Source organism: Amblyomma maculatum, chromosome 10 (genome assembly GCF_055883805.1).
Source record: "Amblyomma maculatum isolate TAMU_Amacu chromosome 10, ASM5588380v1, whole genome shotgun sequence".
NCBI lineage: Eukaryota > Metazoa > Arthropoda > Arachnida > Ixodida > Ixodidae > Amblyomma > Amblyomma maculatum.
The window spans coordinates 99,542,018-99,560,144 of record NC_139353.1 but is presented as its reverse complement, the minus strand read 5'-3'; the positions used below and the strand labels follow the sequence as shown (position 1 = coordinate 99,560,144).

General features: G+C 44.7%; 1 protein-coding gene across 1 annotated transcript in view; it reads left to right on the top strand.

The window, feature by feature from the left end:
• Positions 1-12,554, top strand: part of LOC146177105 (cytochrome P450 2U1-like) — a 36,658-nt gene extending 24,104 nt beyond the window's left edge. The window contains exons 4-8 of the mRNA XM_084581468.1: positions 1,988-2,292; positions 7,942-8,054; positions 8,612-8,867; positions 11,111-11,301; positions 12,364-12,554. Coding sequence (XP_084437594.1) covers positions 1,988-2,292; positions 7,942-8,054; positions 8,612-8,867; positions 11,111-11,301; positions 12,364-12,554 — 1,056 coding nt within the window. The remainder of the gene's footprint in view (positions 1-1,987; positions 2,293-7,941; positions 8,055-8,611; positions 8,868-11,110; positions 11,302-12,363) is intronic.
• The last annotated feature ends 5,573 nt before the right edge of the window (positions 12,555-18,127 follow it).

Here is an 18,127-nt window from a genome sequence, read left to right as displayed (position 1 = left end):
GGTGCCGCAGAATGAGCAAGATAGGCTGAGCTGTGCCCTACTCGGCAGTCGCTTTGCCTCATGCAAGGTTCCCCCTTTGACAGAAGCATAAAGCTCAAAACTCGAAGGTACCGTAAAATGAGCCAGATAGCTTGAGCTGTGCCCTGCTCTGCAGTAGATTTGTGCAAGGTTCACGCTTTGACAGAAACATAAAGCTCAAAACACGTAGGTACTGCAGAATGAGCAAGATAGGTTTAGGTGTGCCCTACTCTGCAGTCGCTCCGCCTCATGCAAGGTTCCCGCTTTGACGAAGAAGCTCAAAACACGGAGGTACCGTAGAATGAGCAAGATATATGTTGAGATGTGCCCTGCTCTGCAGTCATTTTGTCTCATGCAAGGCTCCCGCTTTGAGAGAAGCATAATGCTCAAAACACGGAGGTACCGTAGAATGAGCTAGATAGGTTGAGCTGTGCCCTGCTCGGCAGTCGCTTTGCCTCATGCAAGGTTCCCGCTTTGACAGAAGCATAAAGCTCAAAACTCAAAGGTACCGTAAAATGAGCCAGATAGGTTGAGCTTTGCCCTGCTCTGCAGTCGATTTCTGCAAGATTCCCGCTTTGACAGAAGCATAAAGCTCAAAACACGTAGGTACTGTAGAATGATCAAGATAGGTTGAGCTGTGCACGGCTCTGCAGTCGCTTTGTCTCGTGCAAGGTTCCCGCTTTGACGAAGAAGCTCCAAACATGGAGGTACCGTAGAATGAGCTAGATAGGTTGAGCTGTGCCCTGCTTGGCAGTCGCTTTGCCTCATGCAAGGTTCCCGCTTTGACAGAAGCATAAAGTTCAAAACTCGAAGGTACCGTAGAATGAGCCAGATAGCTTGAGCTGTGCCCTGCTCTGCAGTAGATTTGTGCAAGGTTCACGCTTTGAGAGAAGCATAAAGCTCAAAACACGTAGGTACTGCAGAATGAGCAAGATAGGTTGAGGTGTGCCCTACTCTGCAGTCGCTTCGCCTCATGCAAGGTTCCCGCTTTGACGAAGAAGCTCAAAACATGGAGGTACCGCAAATGAGCCAGATAGGTTGAGCTGTGCCCTGCTCTGCAGTAGATTTGCGCAAGGTTCCCGCTATGACAGAAGCATAAAGCTCAAAACACGTAGGTACCGTAGAATGAGCCAGCTAGGTTGAGCTGTGTCCTGCTCTGCAGTCGCTTTGTCTCACGCAAGGTTCCCGCTTTGACAGAAGCATAAAGCTCAAAACACGGAGGTACCGTAGAATGAGCCAGATATATGGAGCTGTGCCCTACTCTGCAGTTGCTTTGTCTCATGCATTGTTCCTGCTTTGACAAAAGCATAAAGCTCAATGCACGGAGGCACCGTAGAATTAGTCAGATAGGTGGGGCTGTGCCCTGTTCTGTTGTCCTGTTAGTCCATGTTATAGGCTTCCTAGGTACGAGAAATTTCCTCGATAAGGCTTAAAGTGAAAATATCGAAGGAAGCAAATGTTTGTTTTGGTCTTTTTGGTCGCATCTGGCGGCTTATGATACAGCTAATGGATGGCAGCAAATGCACAGAGAACTGGACGCGCACAGCTCATTTTGCACGTGCTCGTGTTCAGCAGTGCCACTTAAGGGCAAATTCAGTCACGCGGCTAAAATCATTCTCTGTCTGTCATGCACTTTTATCAATGTGGCTTAATAAATGCTGTCTGTGAGTACCTATATTTCTCCTCGTGCTCACCTTAGCGGCTCAAAGGTTTTGCTGTTAGTTTGGCTGGTGACACCAATGTAATTAGTTTGATCTGTCTTCAGGAACCGTTTCTGAGAAGGTGCTGAACGAAAACGACGATGTATTGTGTGATGTGGGTGCGCAGTTAAAACCGCATATTTGGTTTAATCATTCCTTTGTCTTCTTTTACGCTTAAGCCAGTGATCGCTTCTGAATGCGAGCTTCTCTTCCCCTCATTACTAGTTACAGTTTTATCCTTCGAATTGCTCTTATTCTGTTCTTTCCAGGAAGACTTCCGAAAGCTGGAACAAAAACTAGGCGAGACCAAAGCTCAGCCTGTATCCATTCGTCCGTATATTCTAACATGCGTTGTTAGCAACATAATATCGTTCTTCTACCCTTCGGGACTGGCTGGAGAGATGGCAGATTTGGACACGGTCGGCAGCATTTTGGAAAGGATGCGCAATATCATGTCGGGAGGTGCTGTCATCCAGTTTCTCCCCAGCCTGTTTCGAAACCTGCTTTACCACGTGCCATTCACCAGGAACGGAAAAGTGCAAGCTATAATGGACGAAATGGACAACTTTGTTAAGTAAGCGAAAACTTGACTTACTGGGACCACTTGCTGGTTTTCCAAGTTTTTCAGTTGTTTCTTTCAAGTAATATCATGCCAAAATGTTTTACGTGAATATAGGTGCGTGGAGAAAAAAAGAGCTTATAATGGAGGCATCATGTTTTGGGGAACTTGAGCAAATAACTGTTACTGAATTTCATGTTCAGAGAGATTCAAGGACTGAGCTAGTTTGTGAAAGGATGCTTACAGTTACTTGTTTCATGACCATTGATTTGACTGTATTGTTGCGATAACAGAAAAATGGCTATCCGGAAAAAACGTGGCATTTAGGGGTCTATGCCATGTGATACGTTATGAGTCTACGGGTTGTCATGATGCCACGCGACATGACCGAACGCTGACTGGTCCTCGGAGTCTGGGATTTCATATGGTCAAATTAAGAGTACATAGTCAAGAGGGCCGAAGCATTGGTAAGAGGCAGGTTGCAGTTGGCTCTTGGCAGGTGTGTTGGTCACGTGGCATGGTCGAGCGCAGTGACGCACTCGGCATCAGTCTCCTGCTGCGCTTGGTTGTTTGCAAACGAGTCTAGAGAAATCGACCTATGCGGTTCTAATGAAAATACATAGTCCGCGTGTGTCAATCGCATATAGTAGAACACCTTCGCAAGCAGAAAAAGCAATACATGATGTAATTCCTGAAGAGCGGGCATCGGCGAATGCATAACTCTACATATATAATAAAGCAGCAAAGATTTAACAGTGCAAGCAGATACAAGAAATTTCAGGCCTTATTGATACTGCATTCTCAGCCGGTAAATGTAATAAATGCACTATTTACCTTCAGTTATAGCTTGAAAATCCTCGCTCGTAATGCAAATGTTTCCGAGCTAAGCGTGTTTATAAATGTCGGCATAGTAGTAGTGTCCAAAAGGAACAGAAATATATAGATATAATGAGAGACAGACAGATAAGTAGGTAGTAGAGAACCAGCCAGATGCAAAGGATAGATAGATAGTTTGATAGATGGACATATAAATAAATAATGAGATAGTTAGTTATACGCGGTTTTATGGCACATAAGCAACTACTGCTATCATGCGCCAAACACAAGGTTAGATGATCTGTGAGATGTCTAGTGAGAGATCAAATAATGAGATCTATAAATTATATATATATATATATATATATATATATATATATATATATATATATAGAGGGAGAGAGAGAGAGAGAGAGAGAGAGAGAGAGAGAGAGAGAAGAAGAGATAAACAGGCATACAGGCAAACAGATAGAGAGGCAGACTGACATACAGTATACAGAGAGTACCCCGCCGGGGTGGCGCAGTGGTTACGGTGCTCGACTACTGTTCCCAAGGACGCGGGATCGAATCCCGGCCTCGGCGGCCGCTTTTCGATGGAGGCGAAAAGCAATGTGCCCGTGTGCTGTGCGATGTCAGTGCACTTTAAAGAACCCCAGGTGGTCGAAATTTCCGGAGTCCTCCCCTACGGCGTCTCTTATAGCCTGAGTCGCTTTGGGACGTTAAAACCCCACAAAGCACGAACCAAACCAGTAGACAGGGAGACCGATAGAGATATAGGTAGCTAGATAGATATAGACATCGGTAGACATAGGTAGACAGAGATTGATAGATGATAGATAGACAGATATAGAGAATAAAATTTACGCAGATAGATAGACTGATAGATCGATAGATTGATAGAACAGGAAGAGCGACGGACAAATATATAGGTAAGTAGATAGATTGAAGGACAGATAAATAGATAGAATGACAGACAGATAGGCGGATAAACAGACAGATACAAAGATGGCTAAACAGACCGACAGAGACTGCCATATAGATAGACAGGTAGTGAGGCAAATAAAACGATATATGAAAAATGAGAGAGCTAAACAAATACAATTAGAATGAGGGAGAGAAAGGCTATAGTTTGCTATATAGACAGATATATGCTTAGATGGACAAAGAGATAGGTTGGCAGGGACAGAGAGCGACAGGAAGCAGAGAGATAAATCAATAGAATGACAGGCAGACAGACGGACAGATAGATAGATGGAATGGCAGACAGATAGAAGGATATATGGACAGACAAACATACACACAGACATGGGTAGATACGCAGATAGATCGAGAGATAGATGGATAGATATATAGCTACACTGACAGAAACAGAGGCTGTTAATATACGTAGACATTGAGATTGGCAGACAGGAGGTATATAGGTATACCGATAGATGAGCACACAGATAGACAGGTAGATAAATTTATTATTTTAAAGGGAGGGAGCTCGGCCGAAAAGGCAAATATCTGGCCTTCTGTACTGGGGAAGAGAAGTAAGGGGTAGCGATGAATGACGATCTAGTGACAGGAGACTTGAATTTGTGATGGAAAAAGTTATTGTCAGCACTAAGCCTTATGTGGGCGCTAGACTAGATGGCTTTAAGCTCGTGGCTCGTGGTGACCTTGTATGTCCACTAGATGTCCCTGACGCGTGAACGGGTTTAAGCTGGGCAGTATCTTCTTTCATCACTCTAGAGGAGGGACTGTATGTAGGTCCTCTCTCAAGACGCCTTTTTTGCAGCGCTGCAGAATGTGATGGTATCCGTCTAATTTGCCACATTCTTTGAAGGCTGAATTGTGTTGCGTTGGGTAAATGTGTGCAAGTTTCGACGCCTGAAGAAGGCTCGCGCCTGGAGCCGTCGCCATGCTACCTCCTGCCTTTCATCGAGCTTCTTGTCTGATAGTGGATATGGGATATACAGTCTTTCCCAGTTGAAAGTGATTAGAGAAGTCATGAAAGTATATGAATGCATCTCTCGTGAAATTTCGAGGCAGTCTGACTTAGTGCTCGGCTGACATAACCTCAAGCTGTGCTGCGCTCGAACTCCTTTCCCAGTATGTAATGGCACCAATAAGCTCCACCTCTCTTTTATTCTATTGTTGATCTCTTTGTGTTCGTTATTGTCTTCTTGGAAATCATGCTGCTCGCGAAAATCTTTATAGGCAGTTTGGAGGTGCCTAACATGGTGACCGCGTTGGCTGTGACCATTTCCATGGCAATAGCTGCCTCCTCCACTGTCCGTGCGTTCTTTGCTTTGATTGAGACAGCCATTAATGCCTCCCTTGAGTAGATCACTCCAAAGACCACAAAAAAGTCGCCTCCTTGCTATTCCGCAGCATTTGTGTAGGCAGTGCATCCGAGGCTTCAATTTTGGCCTCAGAGCAGTGTGGTACAAAGGCTGGAAAATGCCCGTATTGCCTGGAGAGGTTTTCATATCTCTATCAGGCGTCTAGGAGTATACCCATCTGTGAGTCAAATCGCTTGAAGAAAACGGCTTACGTTAGCGTTTCGCGTTAGATGTAAACGTTCCCCGCTTGCGTTAATGCCACAAATGGAACATTCTGGACAGTGTGTCTGCTTATTTAAGTTTTTCCGGGCAAAAAAGCAAAGACCAAGTGTAGTTTATGGAGAAAAATGAAAAAGGGCGCGAAATGTAACGCTTAAAATGAAATGATGCGCTTAGGCAACCAATGTGATGGATATGAACAGAGTGCGTTAGCATGTGGGCTTCGATTTCATGTGCGAATAACGTTGACACAGTGAATTCATTTACAGTGTCGAGAATTTAATTTCCGATGCGACAAAATCCTTTGAAAGTTTTCGAAATTATTAATATCATGTGTGATATCGTTCATTTATTCAAACAGGATGTACATTAGTCATCAAATGCAGACTTCAAATCGGTCATGTGGGGTCGCCTGCTGTTTCGCTTGTCAGCGGTACCTCACAGAAGTGAACATGCGTTAAATCTAGAGCTTACTTGCATAAGTTCCTTCATTCTCTTGCGCGTGTGCTGCCTCCCTCAAGGATGGAAATTGATAAGACGAAATTTAGAGCCTAGCGGAAATGGCTGGCGTAATGTTCAGTACGCGACGAAGCCACTATGGTGATGGCATAGTACAAATAAGCGAAAGCGAATCGGATCTGTTCACTCAGGTAGCGCAATAGATAGTGCTGCAGGTAAAAAAAAAGAAAAAGATTGTGACCTTTTTTCTGGTTCCGTAAACACGACCACTAACATATGGGTGGTCAAGTTTGCGTTCGCATGGCAGTTTTAACGTTAACGCAATAGAAATGCCAGTGCAAGTCAGCTTGATTTACGAAGGGAGGCAGGAGGACAAATCGCATGGACTCTACACATGGAGAACACCCAAGAGGGTTCGCGATCACGTAGCTAGTACAGTGCATCCTGTTTCAACTTTTGGTGCCAGAATATAGGACGACAGTAAATCTTGTCTCCCCTTTCGAGAGGAGGAGGCCTTTGTTGTTTATTTCTTTCGAAATTTCTGCAGGGAAAGCTGTTTCGGTTTCGCTTTGCATTACGTTTCGAAAATTTGCCAGGCGTTTGCTGAAAAATGTGTTTGCTCATGTTTGTTGCCTTAATTGTTTAACTACGATGGTCCTGTCTTACATACCAAACCAGCGAAAGTCACAGAAACGCAGGAGAAGAAGTGCACGGGACAGCTCTGGATCCAGCACTTTCCGGTATACTTCTTTTATTGTGGTTCTGTGTTTTCGCTAGTTCAATGCGTTAGATTCGCACCAACTAGCCCAAATGTTCACCATGTTAAAGGTCTTGTCTAGTTCAGCGGAAAATCCGCTTATTTATTGCTGTCGAAACGAGCTCTCATCGGCGACTGGAACGACGCTAGCGCCTAGAGATACTCAAGCGCCTTTTGAAGAAACGAAAACAAAAAGTGTAATTGAAGACAGTGAACGAAAGTACCGAAATGTGGTCATTCTGTTTGCCTATTAGACTGGCAGTATATAAATGCAAACAGTTTTGCATATATGTATTCGAGTATTATTCTCGCCAATGACTTATTTTGATATAAACATTTAATTCGCTGTAAAGCCATAAAGTATTACGATACCTAAGATAGAACTTTGCTCATGCTCAAGCTCTACGTGAAGTCAAGTTATTAATGTAAAAATCGCTAATCCTTCATTTACTTGGTTATACGTGCATTATGAAATTCATTCCAACTGACAGATTTTTGCGAGATCGAAAGTCTTAAAAGCAAAGCTGTTCGCTTTATTTGTCCCCAATATCGAAGGCATTTTTCGCATACTTCCGTCCTTCCTTCATTGCAGCTAGCGATATTATCTAGTCGCCGGCGAGTATAAGATTTGAAAGTTTCTTATTGTATTGTTCATGTTCATTAGCTGCTTTTTTCTACCAGTTCTATTAATCCAGCGCATTGCCTGTTCGCAATGCATTAACATGAACTTAACCTCAGTCTTTCTTTTGGTGGAACCAGCATGTTCAAGTAGAATGTTTACCTTCATACGGTCGAGGAATGGAACAGACTACCTGGCTCGTATTGCTCCCTTTTATTGCATGAGTTGGTGAATGCAATCGCGCCACAGTTGATCATTATCGGGGTGAATACCATTACATTTTTAGTTTGTGCTTTTGTTGTCTTGCTTGTCTAGTTGATTTGAAGTACACAATTATTCTTCATATTTTGTCGTTTTTTAAATGTGCATCAACACCCACCCCTCCTACTACCTGATGGAGCTACGCAATGGTAAATAAACAAACCAATAAGTAAATAAATAAATAAATTTAACTCCTTTCTTTTAAGGAACCAGATACAGTCATACAAGTCAAGCTCGAGGGAGACAAAAGGACGAGATTTCATCGAGGGATATATCAAGAAGATAGCGGAAGGCATCGACAAATACTCTCCGTTTCAAGGTAAATCCAAGAATTAAACTGCGATAAAAGCTACAGTGACTTGCAATTGAAAACCTGACCCTTGCTGCTGGTTTTTGTAGTAATCTAAGCAACGAGGCGAATTACGGTCGAAAAGATCGCAAAGTGATGAGGGTATTGAATGGGACAGGGCGAGGTAAGGCAAGAAGTGCAGAATTAAGAGCGCATGGTGGCAATGAATTTCAGAAAGCACCAAAATGCCTATGTGTGAGAAATCATCAGTGCAAATGTGGTTACCAGCACTTCGTCATTAAACAGTTGGCTGTACAAAAAGAGTAATCCAACTGTACACCAAATTTTGGCGGCAGATAATTTTAGGGTTAGGAAAACCTATGCGCAATTGTAGTCATTGTGAAAGTGAAATTTCAGAAATCGCACCTTTTAGAAAAAAATCGCACTGTAGGAAACGTTCTGTTTCTCTCCTCGTGCCTTGCGGAATATTTAGTTATACTAGAATAAACACGTTTCACACTTTCAATTGACAGGGAAAACCCAGAGTATCGGAAAGCTATCAAATCAATATTCTTTGTTTTTTTTAGGTCGATTTCTGGTGGGCAACGTGAAGACTTTCCTCATAGCTGGCACATTCAGCACGACCAACACTATGCACTGGCACTTGGTGAACTTCGCCGCTAGACCCGAGGTGCAGGTCCTCGTACAGGAAGAAATCGACAAAGTTGTTGGCCCTGACAGGGATGCAACATGGGACGATCGACGCAGGATGCCTTACACGCTGGCCTGCTCCTGGGAAATTCACCGGTGGAAGCCAGCGCCTCCACTGGGAATGCCAAGAGAGTGAGTCGGGAAGATTAGTCACTTTATTTCTGATACGTGTTCATTACATTTGGTGTTTCATATACTGGGTGCAATGCCGATTTCAAGGAAGTTAGCCTAGTGGGGCAGGGACAAACGCGAGTCTAAGTTGTCCAAGCTCATGGATCAGAAATAACGGGCATGGTCAGGGCTGATGTGCGGAGTGAAAATAACGATGACCATGTATTCGAAGAGGAAGCATACGCAGCAGGGGCGAGGAAGATGAGAGGATCAGATGGGGGAATAATTTAGGAGCTCTGCTGGCATAAGTTAGCTGTATCTCAAGCTCAGGGTTAAATTTGTGGAATCGACATTGCTATAAACCTTCGTCTTGCCATGCATATGGTTAGGTGACAACTTTAAAAGCGCCACTGTTCTTCTCAAATTGAAAAGCGATAGTTTCAAACTAAGTAGGGCTAGTTTTATTACATACTCGCACTTTTAGCTGTGGTTCGCATTTTCACCCAATAAAGACTATTGCCATCTCGCTGAAAAAATTGCGTGCAACTGGCCGGATTCGTGGTAGGTTATGGGAAGTGTGCACTAACATAGAACGAAATGCGAGGTGGTATATTAAAAGAATCCAAAAGTGAATATAAATTAGGCTTGTTTTTACAGTGTCATAGAATAATCTGGGCGTATAAATAGTAACACGCAGGGTTTTTCAGCAATTAAATATGAAAAGGTTGTGTTAAAAAAGCTTGCGCCTTATAAGTGATCGTCGGTAGTCTGCACTTCCTGACGCGGCCTTTGTTTTCTTGCCGAGACAATTAAATACTTAACGTTCAAATCGCTTTCAGAAATATAGAACTCGGAGGAATCATGATGTGGTTTGATATATCGGCAATTCGCTATATAAGTGGTGCCAACGGATGAGCTTCTCATTAACTAAGAAACGAGCATAAACTGCGCGCACGCTGGCGGCGCCCTTCCTACTGCGATATGCGTCCTACCGGCATACTGGAAGTCCACAGCTTGTCGCGTGTGCAGCTGCTCGCTGGGCGCACGAATGCGCCCCCACGCGTCGAGCGTTCATTTGTGTCAAGCATTGAAAATAGCGATGCATCTCTCCGTGTCGCTCCGCGGGCGCGAGTGTGCACTCTTAGTATTAATGCGAAAGCATTTCTTGGCAAGGCTGGCGTGTACAGAAATTGTGGACACAGCATGCCAGAATAGCACATTCGTGCGAATTAACAATCAAGAAAAAAAGAGGTCACTGCCGTGACTGGGTTTCAAAGTCGCACAAGAAAGATCACCGCTCATGCCCCACAAACGAGAGCACTGTACTACCGCCGAAGTCGATCACTCCTCGCTTAAAACTGCAACACGATCTCTCGCTTTGCAGAGAACATCTCCGTTTCCTAGACGTCCCATCTGCGCCACTCTTTTATGTAACGTAGAGAAATATGACGCGCCCTTACGCCAACTGGGCTAATGGAAAAGATGTTCGCAAGCGTAGTGTCAGTCAAATGCACCAGGTGGCATGACAGAATTCCCAATGCTTTTGAATTATTTGCGCGCAAGAAGACGTAAGTTTACGATTGTACATATTTTCATTGGGACAGAACGCGCTGTCAGGGCTTGCGCGGTACAAGTGCACTTGGAGTTAGGGTTGATTAAAGCTTCTGCGGGCGCTGCTTTAGGGAGAGTTCCTGTCCACTAGGAACTTAAAAATAAACCAGCCAAAACGCGGTTCAGGTGATTGCTCCTTTTCTTTCAGCAGCGAAGCAGGCCACGCGAGATCCGTCGAAAGCCTTCGGGTAACAAAGTCGGCTTCACCGCAGAACAGCTAGTCACTAAAGGTTGGCCTCTTGGCATTGCAGCAGTGTCGCACTGAAAGCAGGCATGCCGGACCGACGGCCATTTCTAACCATACTCGATGTTTGCCTAGTCAAGTGGTCTTACTCCGTTAACGCTTATGTAGTACCACCAACACGGGGTCGTTAAGGTAATGAAATGAAATGACGGGGTATAAAACTGCGCAGGGGGATAAAACTGCGCAGCCGCCCTTGCCACGCTTGCACAAAGTGATCGTTGGTGCTATTAAGAGAAAGGTCACTTGCGTTCGGTACAACGAATGTTCCGCTCAATGGGAGTTAGATAAAGGCGAACGTTCCTAAGTTTTTGTAAGGAATTTTCTAGAAAACATTGTGAAAGCCCTGTATAGGCAATAATGCGGTGTATCAGAGCTCTATATATAAGCGACTGCATATTCTTGTGCGCAGGGCAAACGAAGACATTTTAGTGGACGAGTTTCTTATCCCGAAAGGGACGGTCGTCCTTTTCAACTTCTGGGCTGCCCACTACGACACCACAGTTTGGGATCACCCAGAACGCTTTAATCCGAACAGATTTCTTGACAAGGAAGGCGCTTTTATTCAGAAAAAGCTCGAGAATGTGATACCTTTTGCAGTAGGTGAGTTAATGTTTCTGCAACTATACTTTTATCAATGTTTTATAACGCGTGAAAACGATTGTTTTTGTAACACTGAAATGGTTGCTTTATTAACACCGCCTCCTTGTGCTCGCATATTCACTTTGACGTTCACTCAAAGGCCAACAGCGAAGTGTCCGCGGGAGATACTGACGATAGAGATAGGTGTGAATACAATACACAGTATCTGCTTACAGGGAAGATGCTGGCAAGTTCTGTCCTGATGTGTTATTGGGTACGGTCCCTGGGCTTCGAAGTTTCGTGGGCCGAGGGTATATGAGAGACACCAAAATGTAGGGTTCAGGGCTAATTTAAACCGCTCAAGCTCTGTGAAATGCAGTGACATCTCGCAACGCATTTCGCTTGCGTACAATGCCACCGCTGTGACTGGCGTTATTATAAGGCTTGCGCTTGACAGCCGAGCATCATAGCCCTTAAAAGTCATGGCGGGTCCTGAGGGAGGGGCTACTTGATGTAAATTGTTCTCCCTAGTAGACAACCGGCATTTTTTATCGGTATGTTATGGAAGCGCTCAATCGAAGTGATAAAGTTTCTAAATGTCTTATTTTCTATATAAAGATAATGAGGGGGGGGGGGGGCTCAAAGAGACAACTGCAATTTATAACCGCATATGATTCTCACCGGCGATCGGGCAGAGGCGATTGATTTTGGGTTATGTCATGAAACGAAGGTGCTGATGATGACGCCTATTCAGAGAAAGCCACAAACCTTTTAAAACAACAAGGGTGCAGAGACACCATTCAGCTGGTTGGGTTAGGTGCTGTCATGGTACCACCTTCAGCGGCACTCATCTCTTTCGCAGGAATGGGGCGGAGGTTAATTTTTGCAGAGTTCGTAACAGCGAAGTAATTACGCATTGACATCCTCTAAAGTGCAGCCATACGACTACAAAGGAAAGCTGGCATTCGTGCATATCTGCAACCGCATAGTCTGGGAGTCCTTCTGGATCATAAAAGTCTTGCGAATCTTTTGTGCAGTGACTTTATATAGATAGTATGTATTTTGCTATTCATAATATTGCAGGTAAAAGGTCGTGCCCGGGAGAAGTCTTCGCCTCGATGGAGATCTTCCTTCTGGTGACATTCCTACTGCGAAAGTACACCGTGGTCCTTGATCAGCCGTTGCAATGCAACCTGGATGACTCCAGCATCAGCCTAAACCAATTAGATTCTGTTAAATTGCGATTTATACCACGCCAATCTACTGGCTTGTGAAGTGGGGCCTCTTTTTTCAATAGCGATTTCAGTGTCTTTGTGCAGAGCTTATGTAAAGGACATGTCCCAATGTCTGCCGCTTTATTCTAGAAATGATGTACGATGAGACAGGGGCCAAACTTCTCCTTAGTGTAGTCATCTTTGAGAGGTTTTTCATCATTACAGCTGTAGTTTGTGCTAGTTAGTTTTTGCACAAGAATATATGATTTGAAATTCACAGTACAGTGCTAAACTCAATTTATTGATTTGGTTTTATTGTCATGCGGTGTCTGGCCTTCGTTCTACCTCCTCACTTTCTCAAAAAAGGCTCTTAAGGGTAATAAAATTATCCTTAGATGACACAGCCTGAAGAGCTCTGTCACACGCACTACCTATTATAGAATATCTACGTAAGAGTAAAATCTTAGCGGCACACACTGTTGTGCGCCTTTCCGCCAAATCCAAGAATATGCATGACAATGCATGGCGACGAGATTCATGTTTACCCTTGACATGGCTTGCGCTAAGTAGTTTTCGTTTATTTAATTTTTGTTGAGTAATAAAATTTGATATGGCGACGATTTGCCTTCCTTCTTTATATCTCAGTTGCTTATTTGCCTGTTTACTTTACAACACTTGTTGGTGATGTGGTTAGGTGTTGTAGAAGTATTGTCGGTGCCGGAGGTTCAGCGAAAACGAAGTCCGAATTGTGCGAGCTATAATGAAATGGTGCGTTTGTGTTTATATAGCCGAAGATTACCTTCTCCAGAAAAGAATTTTGGAGCGAATAAAGTGTATGTGCAGGGAGAAATGAAACATTTGCATAAAAAATTTGCTGACGATTACGTTACTTTCGAATGCGAAATTTGAGCGTAGCTCATCAGCTATCACACCTTTTCGATAGATTGCGGCAAAAAATTCGAGCAAGACATGTATGTACAATTTACAGACATTTTTATTTGCTCACACATATTCGTTCAAGAAACACTCAACTAACAGTCCTTAACTGCCACGAATTAAGTTTTGTGGCCGTCCGAAGCCTTCCACTACGGCATCTCTTTCTCATTTTTTTCACTGCCACTTTTCTCCTTTTCTCGTGACAGATACTGCGCCTTTAATTTGATGTCAATCAATTTTAAACACCGCTGATGCCGGCTGTACTGCGTCTATTTCTATATGGTCTGTGGTGCGGCGTTCGAGGAAGAGCCGAATGAAAGGCGCCGCACGGACGCCTGGATCGAACGCCCGGCGGGGTCAGCTTCGTATATGCGTGAATCTCCTAGTGACGTCATCAGCACTTATGACCAGATGTGACGTCATTATCACTTCAGGTTATTAGTTATGGCTGGATATGACATCATGATGACATCATATGTGATGACGTACAAATTTGTCATTACTCAGGACTGTTTAGTCATGAGTAATGACTAATTAGAAGTATATAATGACTAGGTAATAGCACTTGTTACTGACTATTTAGCAATTATTACTGGTTAGTGCTACGTAGGAAGCTAGTGGGCTGAGAGGGGGCCGGAGCTGGTTACAAGGCCGAGGGCGACGGCGACGATGACGCGAAACGCAGGAACGGGGGCGAAAGAGCCGCGCTCTAAAAAGTCGGCAGTTAGAGACAAGCGTTTTTCATTGCAATTTTATTACGCCATTGTTGCTGCTACAAATGATTTCAGTTCGTACGGTTGGAAATCATTTGTGGCAGCAACAATCCCGTAACAAGATTGCAATGAAAAAGATTTCGGTTCGTACAGTTGGGCCCCGCCGGGGTAGTGCAGTGGTAAGACGCCCGACTACTGTGCCGGAGTACCCGGGTTCGAACTCGACCTCGGCGGCTGCGTTTCGATGGAGGCGAAACGAAGAGGCGTCCGTGTGCTGTGCGATGTCAGCGCACGTTAAAGATCCCCAGGTGGTCGAAATTACTCCGTAGCCCTCCACTACGGCTCCTCTTTCTCCCTTTCCGCTTCACTCCTACCTTCCTCTCTTCGCTTTCGCCGCGGTTGAGGTGTCCACAGAAAACAAGTGAGACAGTTACCGCGCCTTTCCCTTCCTTTAAATCAATCAGTCAATCGTACGGTTGGTAAGTGCTCAACAAATTGGGTGTGTAATTAGGACGGTCGCTAGTGCAAGGAACTCACCGCAGGCTGCGTACACAGATTTGGTGCGGGGACTGAAGTTGTTACGGGGCTAGTCTTGGATTAAGAGTTAATTAATAAGCAAATAGTATACTGATATATATATCAGCGACGACGCGGCGAAGTTGAGCGGTGTGGAGAAAAGGTAGTACGGTCATTCGCAACGGAACCTGCAGATGAATCGGCGGCTGCGTACTGATCCCGGGTTGGCTGCCAGGAAGCTGATGTTCAGGGCGATAGAAAATCATCGGGAGTGCGATTTCGGCAGTACCGGGCAATATGGCCAGCACATCCACAAGAATAACAAATGGGACGGTTGTCACTTGTTCACCATGGATTGCGGCGCTGAGGTCGAGGCGGGACGAAAGGCTGTAGCGCCTGAAGATATTCTTGTACAGGCGCTGGAGACGTAGCGTACACCACAGGGTAGCTATAGTGGCCGTGGTCGGGCAGCGACCGCAGCGTACGTCAGCGGTGCGACAGGAGTGGGGCCGCATATAATTGGTGTAGCGACAGGTGGAACGACGTCGGCGTATGCGAGGGTCTCAATGGCTTGTGCGGGCTGAGGAATGGGCGCTGGCGGGTGCACAGGGGGAAGGGCGTCCGCCACGCGGTCGGCGATGACCTGTCGAAAGGGCGCCAAATTGCGGGAAAGCTCGCAGTTTGTGGGCAATAGTGATATTTGGCGAGCAACTTCCTCTCGGATGAAGGATGAAATCTTTGAGCTGCTGCGGTGAGGTCTCAGATGTAGCGGAGAGGCCAGAAAGTGATTCCACAGGCGCGGAAGGCTGTCGAGGGAGGAGTCGCTGCTTGCGCAATTCATCGTAGCTTTGACAAAGGTTGACAACTTGTGCAACAGTTGTCAAATCCCGGGATGTTAATATAAGAAAGGTGTCATATCGATGCTCTTCAGGATGTGCTTGATCTTTTGTGCCTCGGGCATCTGGGCGTTTACGCGACTGCACAGGTGGAGCACATCATCAATGTAGCTGGCAAACGTCTCGCCGAGCCGCTGCGTTCGATTGTGCAAGCATTGTTCAGCACGGAGCTTGCGTACAGTAGGACGACCAAACATGGTGGTAAGCTACGTCTTAAATGAGTGCCAATTCGCGATATCGGCTTCGTGGTTACGATACCACAGGTTGACGACTCCGGTCAAATAAAAGATAACGTTCGCTAACTTTGTTGAGTCGTCCCACTTGCACGAACTCACTCGCTCGTATGAAGCAAGTATGTGGTCACAGTCGGTGTCGTCTGTCCCACTGAAGAGCGCAGGGTCTCGCTGGCGAAAGGAGCCAGAGCAGATGACCGGCGGGGTCTTCGGGGCGGTTGGTGGGTGTTTGTCTTCGGCCATGTGAATTACCGGTAGCGTACGGGTGCGAAGCTCCAGCGTGAGGCAAGGGTATCAGGCCGCACCTCCACCAAGTGTAAGAGAAGGTTTAATCTATACGTCGAGGACGGCGTCGAGGTCGGCAAGGAAGTGCACGATGATCTGCGTGATCACAATTCCACAGACTGCTTCCTTTTCATCAGCGTCCAGCAAAAAGGGCTCATCTTCTTCTTCTTCACAAGATATATATATATATATATATATATATATATATATATATATATATATATATATATATATATATATATATATATATATATATATATATCAGTGATGGGCTACAATACAATGAGCAGAAATATCTTCCTATGGGTACCATTTTTTGTCTACCGACTATTATAAAAGACGCCGGGTGTTGCAGCAAAAATTAAGCAAATGCTTAAAAAAATGAGACGGCCTAGTCCGATGGAACCAACTGAGGGGGCAGAGAGTTGCGCGGCCTAATCTTGGATCAACAATTTTTTATTTAGCAAATACTAATCAGCAATTTTTTATATATTCGCTCACAATCAATGTGTAAATTAGGAGGTTGTGGAATGCAGTAAAAAGAGCTGGTGGAAATATTTTTATCTAGGTACTGTTTATGTCAAGCACTTTTGTTCACCTGCTCTCAAACATAATTCACACGATAAAAAGAGAGGAAGTTGTGGAATGGGGTCAGTAAAAAGAGCTGGTAGAAATATTTTTATCTAGGTACTGTTTATGTCAAGTACTTTTGTCCACCTGCTCTCAAACATAATTCACACAATAAAAAAAGGTGCCAGATGACAACAGGGCTGACGTAATATATTTATATATTTAAAATGGCGACAGCAAATATTTAAAATATCTACAAGGCGCAAAGACACGTCTCAGGGAGAACATTTGTCTTTATTCTGTAGCGTTCTGAGTAATGATGTTTTGCATGTGTATTAAAGGAGAGATAAGCGCCAACAACTGCTCTTGTGACAGCATTCCTTTAGGCTGGTAAATAAAATGACAAATTGTGCACTGGTGCAAAATGTTTGTGTCCGCTAGTTTTGAATAGCTAGTACTTAAAATGTTACCGAATTAGTCTATATCATACTAAGACAGGCTACACAGATGTGAATTCTGTCGGCTGGGCAGAAAACACGGCCATTTTTTAATGCTGGGTTAACCTTAACAAGTCCACATGGTATTCATTAAACAGCGTCATAAATGCCCACGCGGAGGTAAGAAATATTGGATAATATTAACCTCAAATGTTGATAAAAAAAAGTCGTTTGCTGTTATTTTGTTCGGCGTGCCTGCCTTCTAGGTGAAGTGATGTCAAAGTGTGAGTTCGAAGGTTCAGTTAATTTGGGTTCGCACTTGTAGGCCTTATATCGGAAAATTCAGCCACCCCTAATGACTAGGTGGGTATCACCTGCCACACTAGGGCATGTAATCTTCAGTCTCGGTGTTTTATAGCGTTTAGCGTTTTAAAAATGCTCTGTGCTATTTGGATCAGTGAAAGTACACTCGAGGCTTACAAATACACCATACAGTATGAATAACTCAGCTGTGCGATGTAGCAGTAAGTCAGAAGAGCTCGTGGCAGCTAATCTATCTTCGCCGCAGGTGGCCAACGAAAGTACAACAGGTGCGCACATTCTATTCAGTGACGTTTAGGTCCACAGATAGTCTGAAACATACTGAAAGAAGCTACAGGCGTGCCATAGAGAGCACGAGCTTAAAGGGTTATTGAGGTCAAACCAAAACCAGATTTATCCTCAGCAAAATCTGTTTTGGCACTCTCTGACTTTGTGGCTGTTTGGCCGCCAGTAAACAAACATGCGTTGCAGGGAAAACTGTACCGTAAAATGAGGTTACTTTGTGACAAGCGCTCGGTTTTCTGTATTTTACATCTCGCGCCACGACCAGGCGCCGCCGAAAAGTTACGAGCCACTCAACAAGTTCGCCTGATATGCCGTGCCACCTACCGGCACCCGGCCGAAGTTCCCGCGCTCCGGAGTAACCCAGACGTCGACAGGTTGAATCGTGTCTTAGCGCCCATCTGGTGAAGCACCGTAATCTTAGTGTGCTCGACCCGTCCGCAT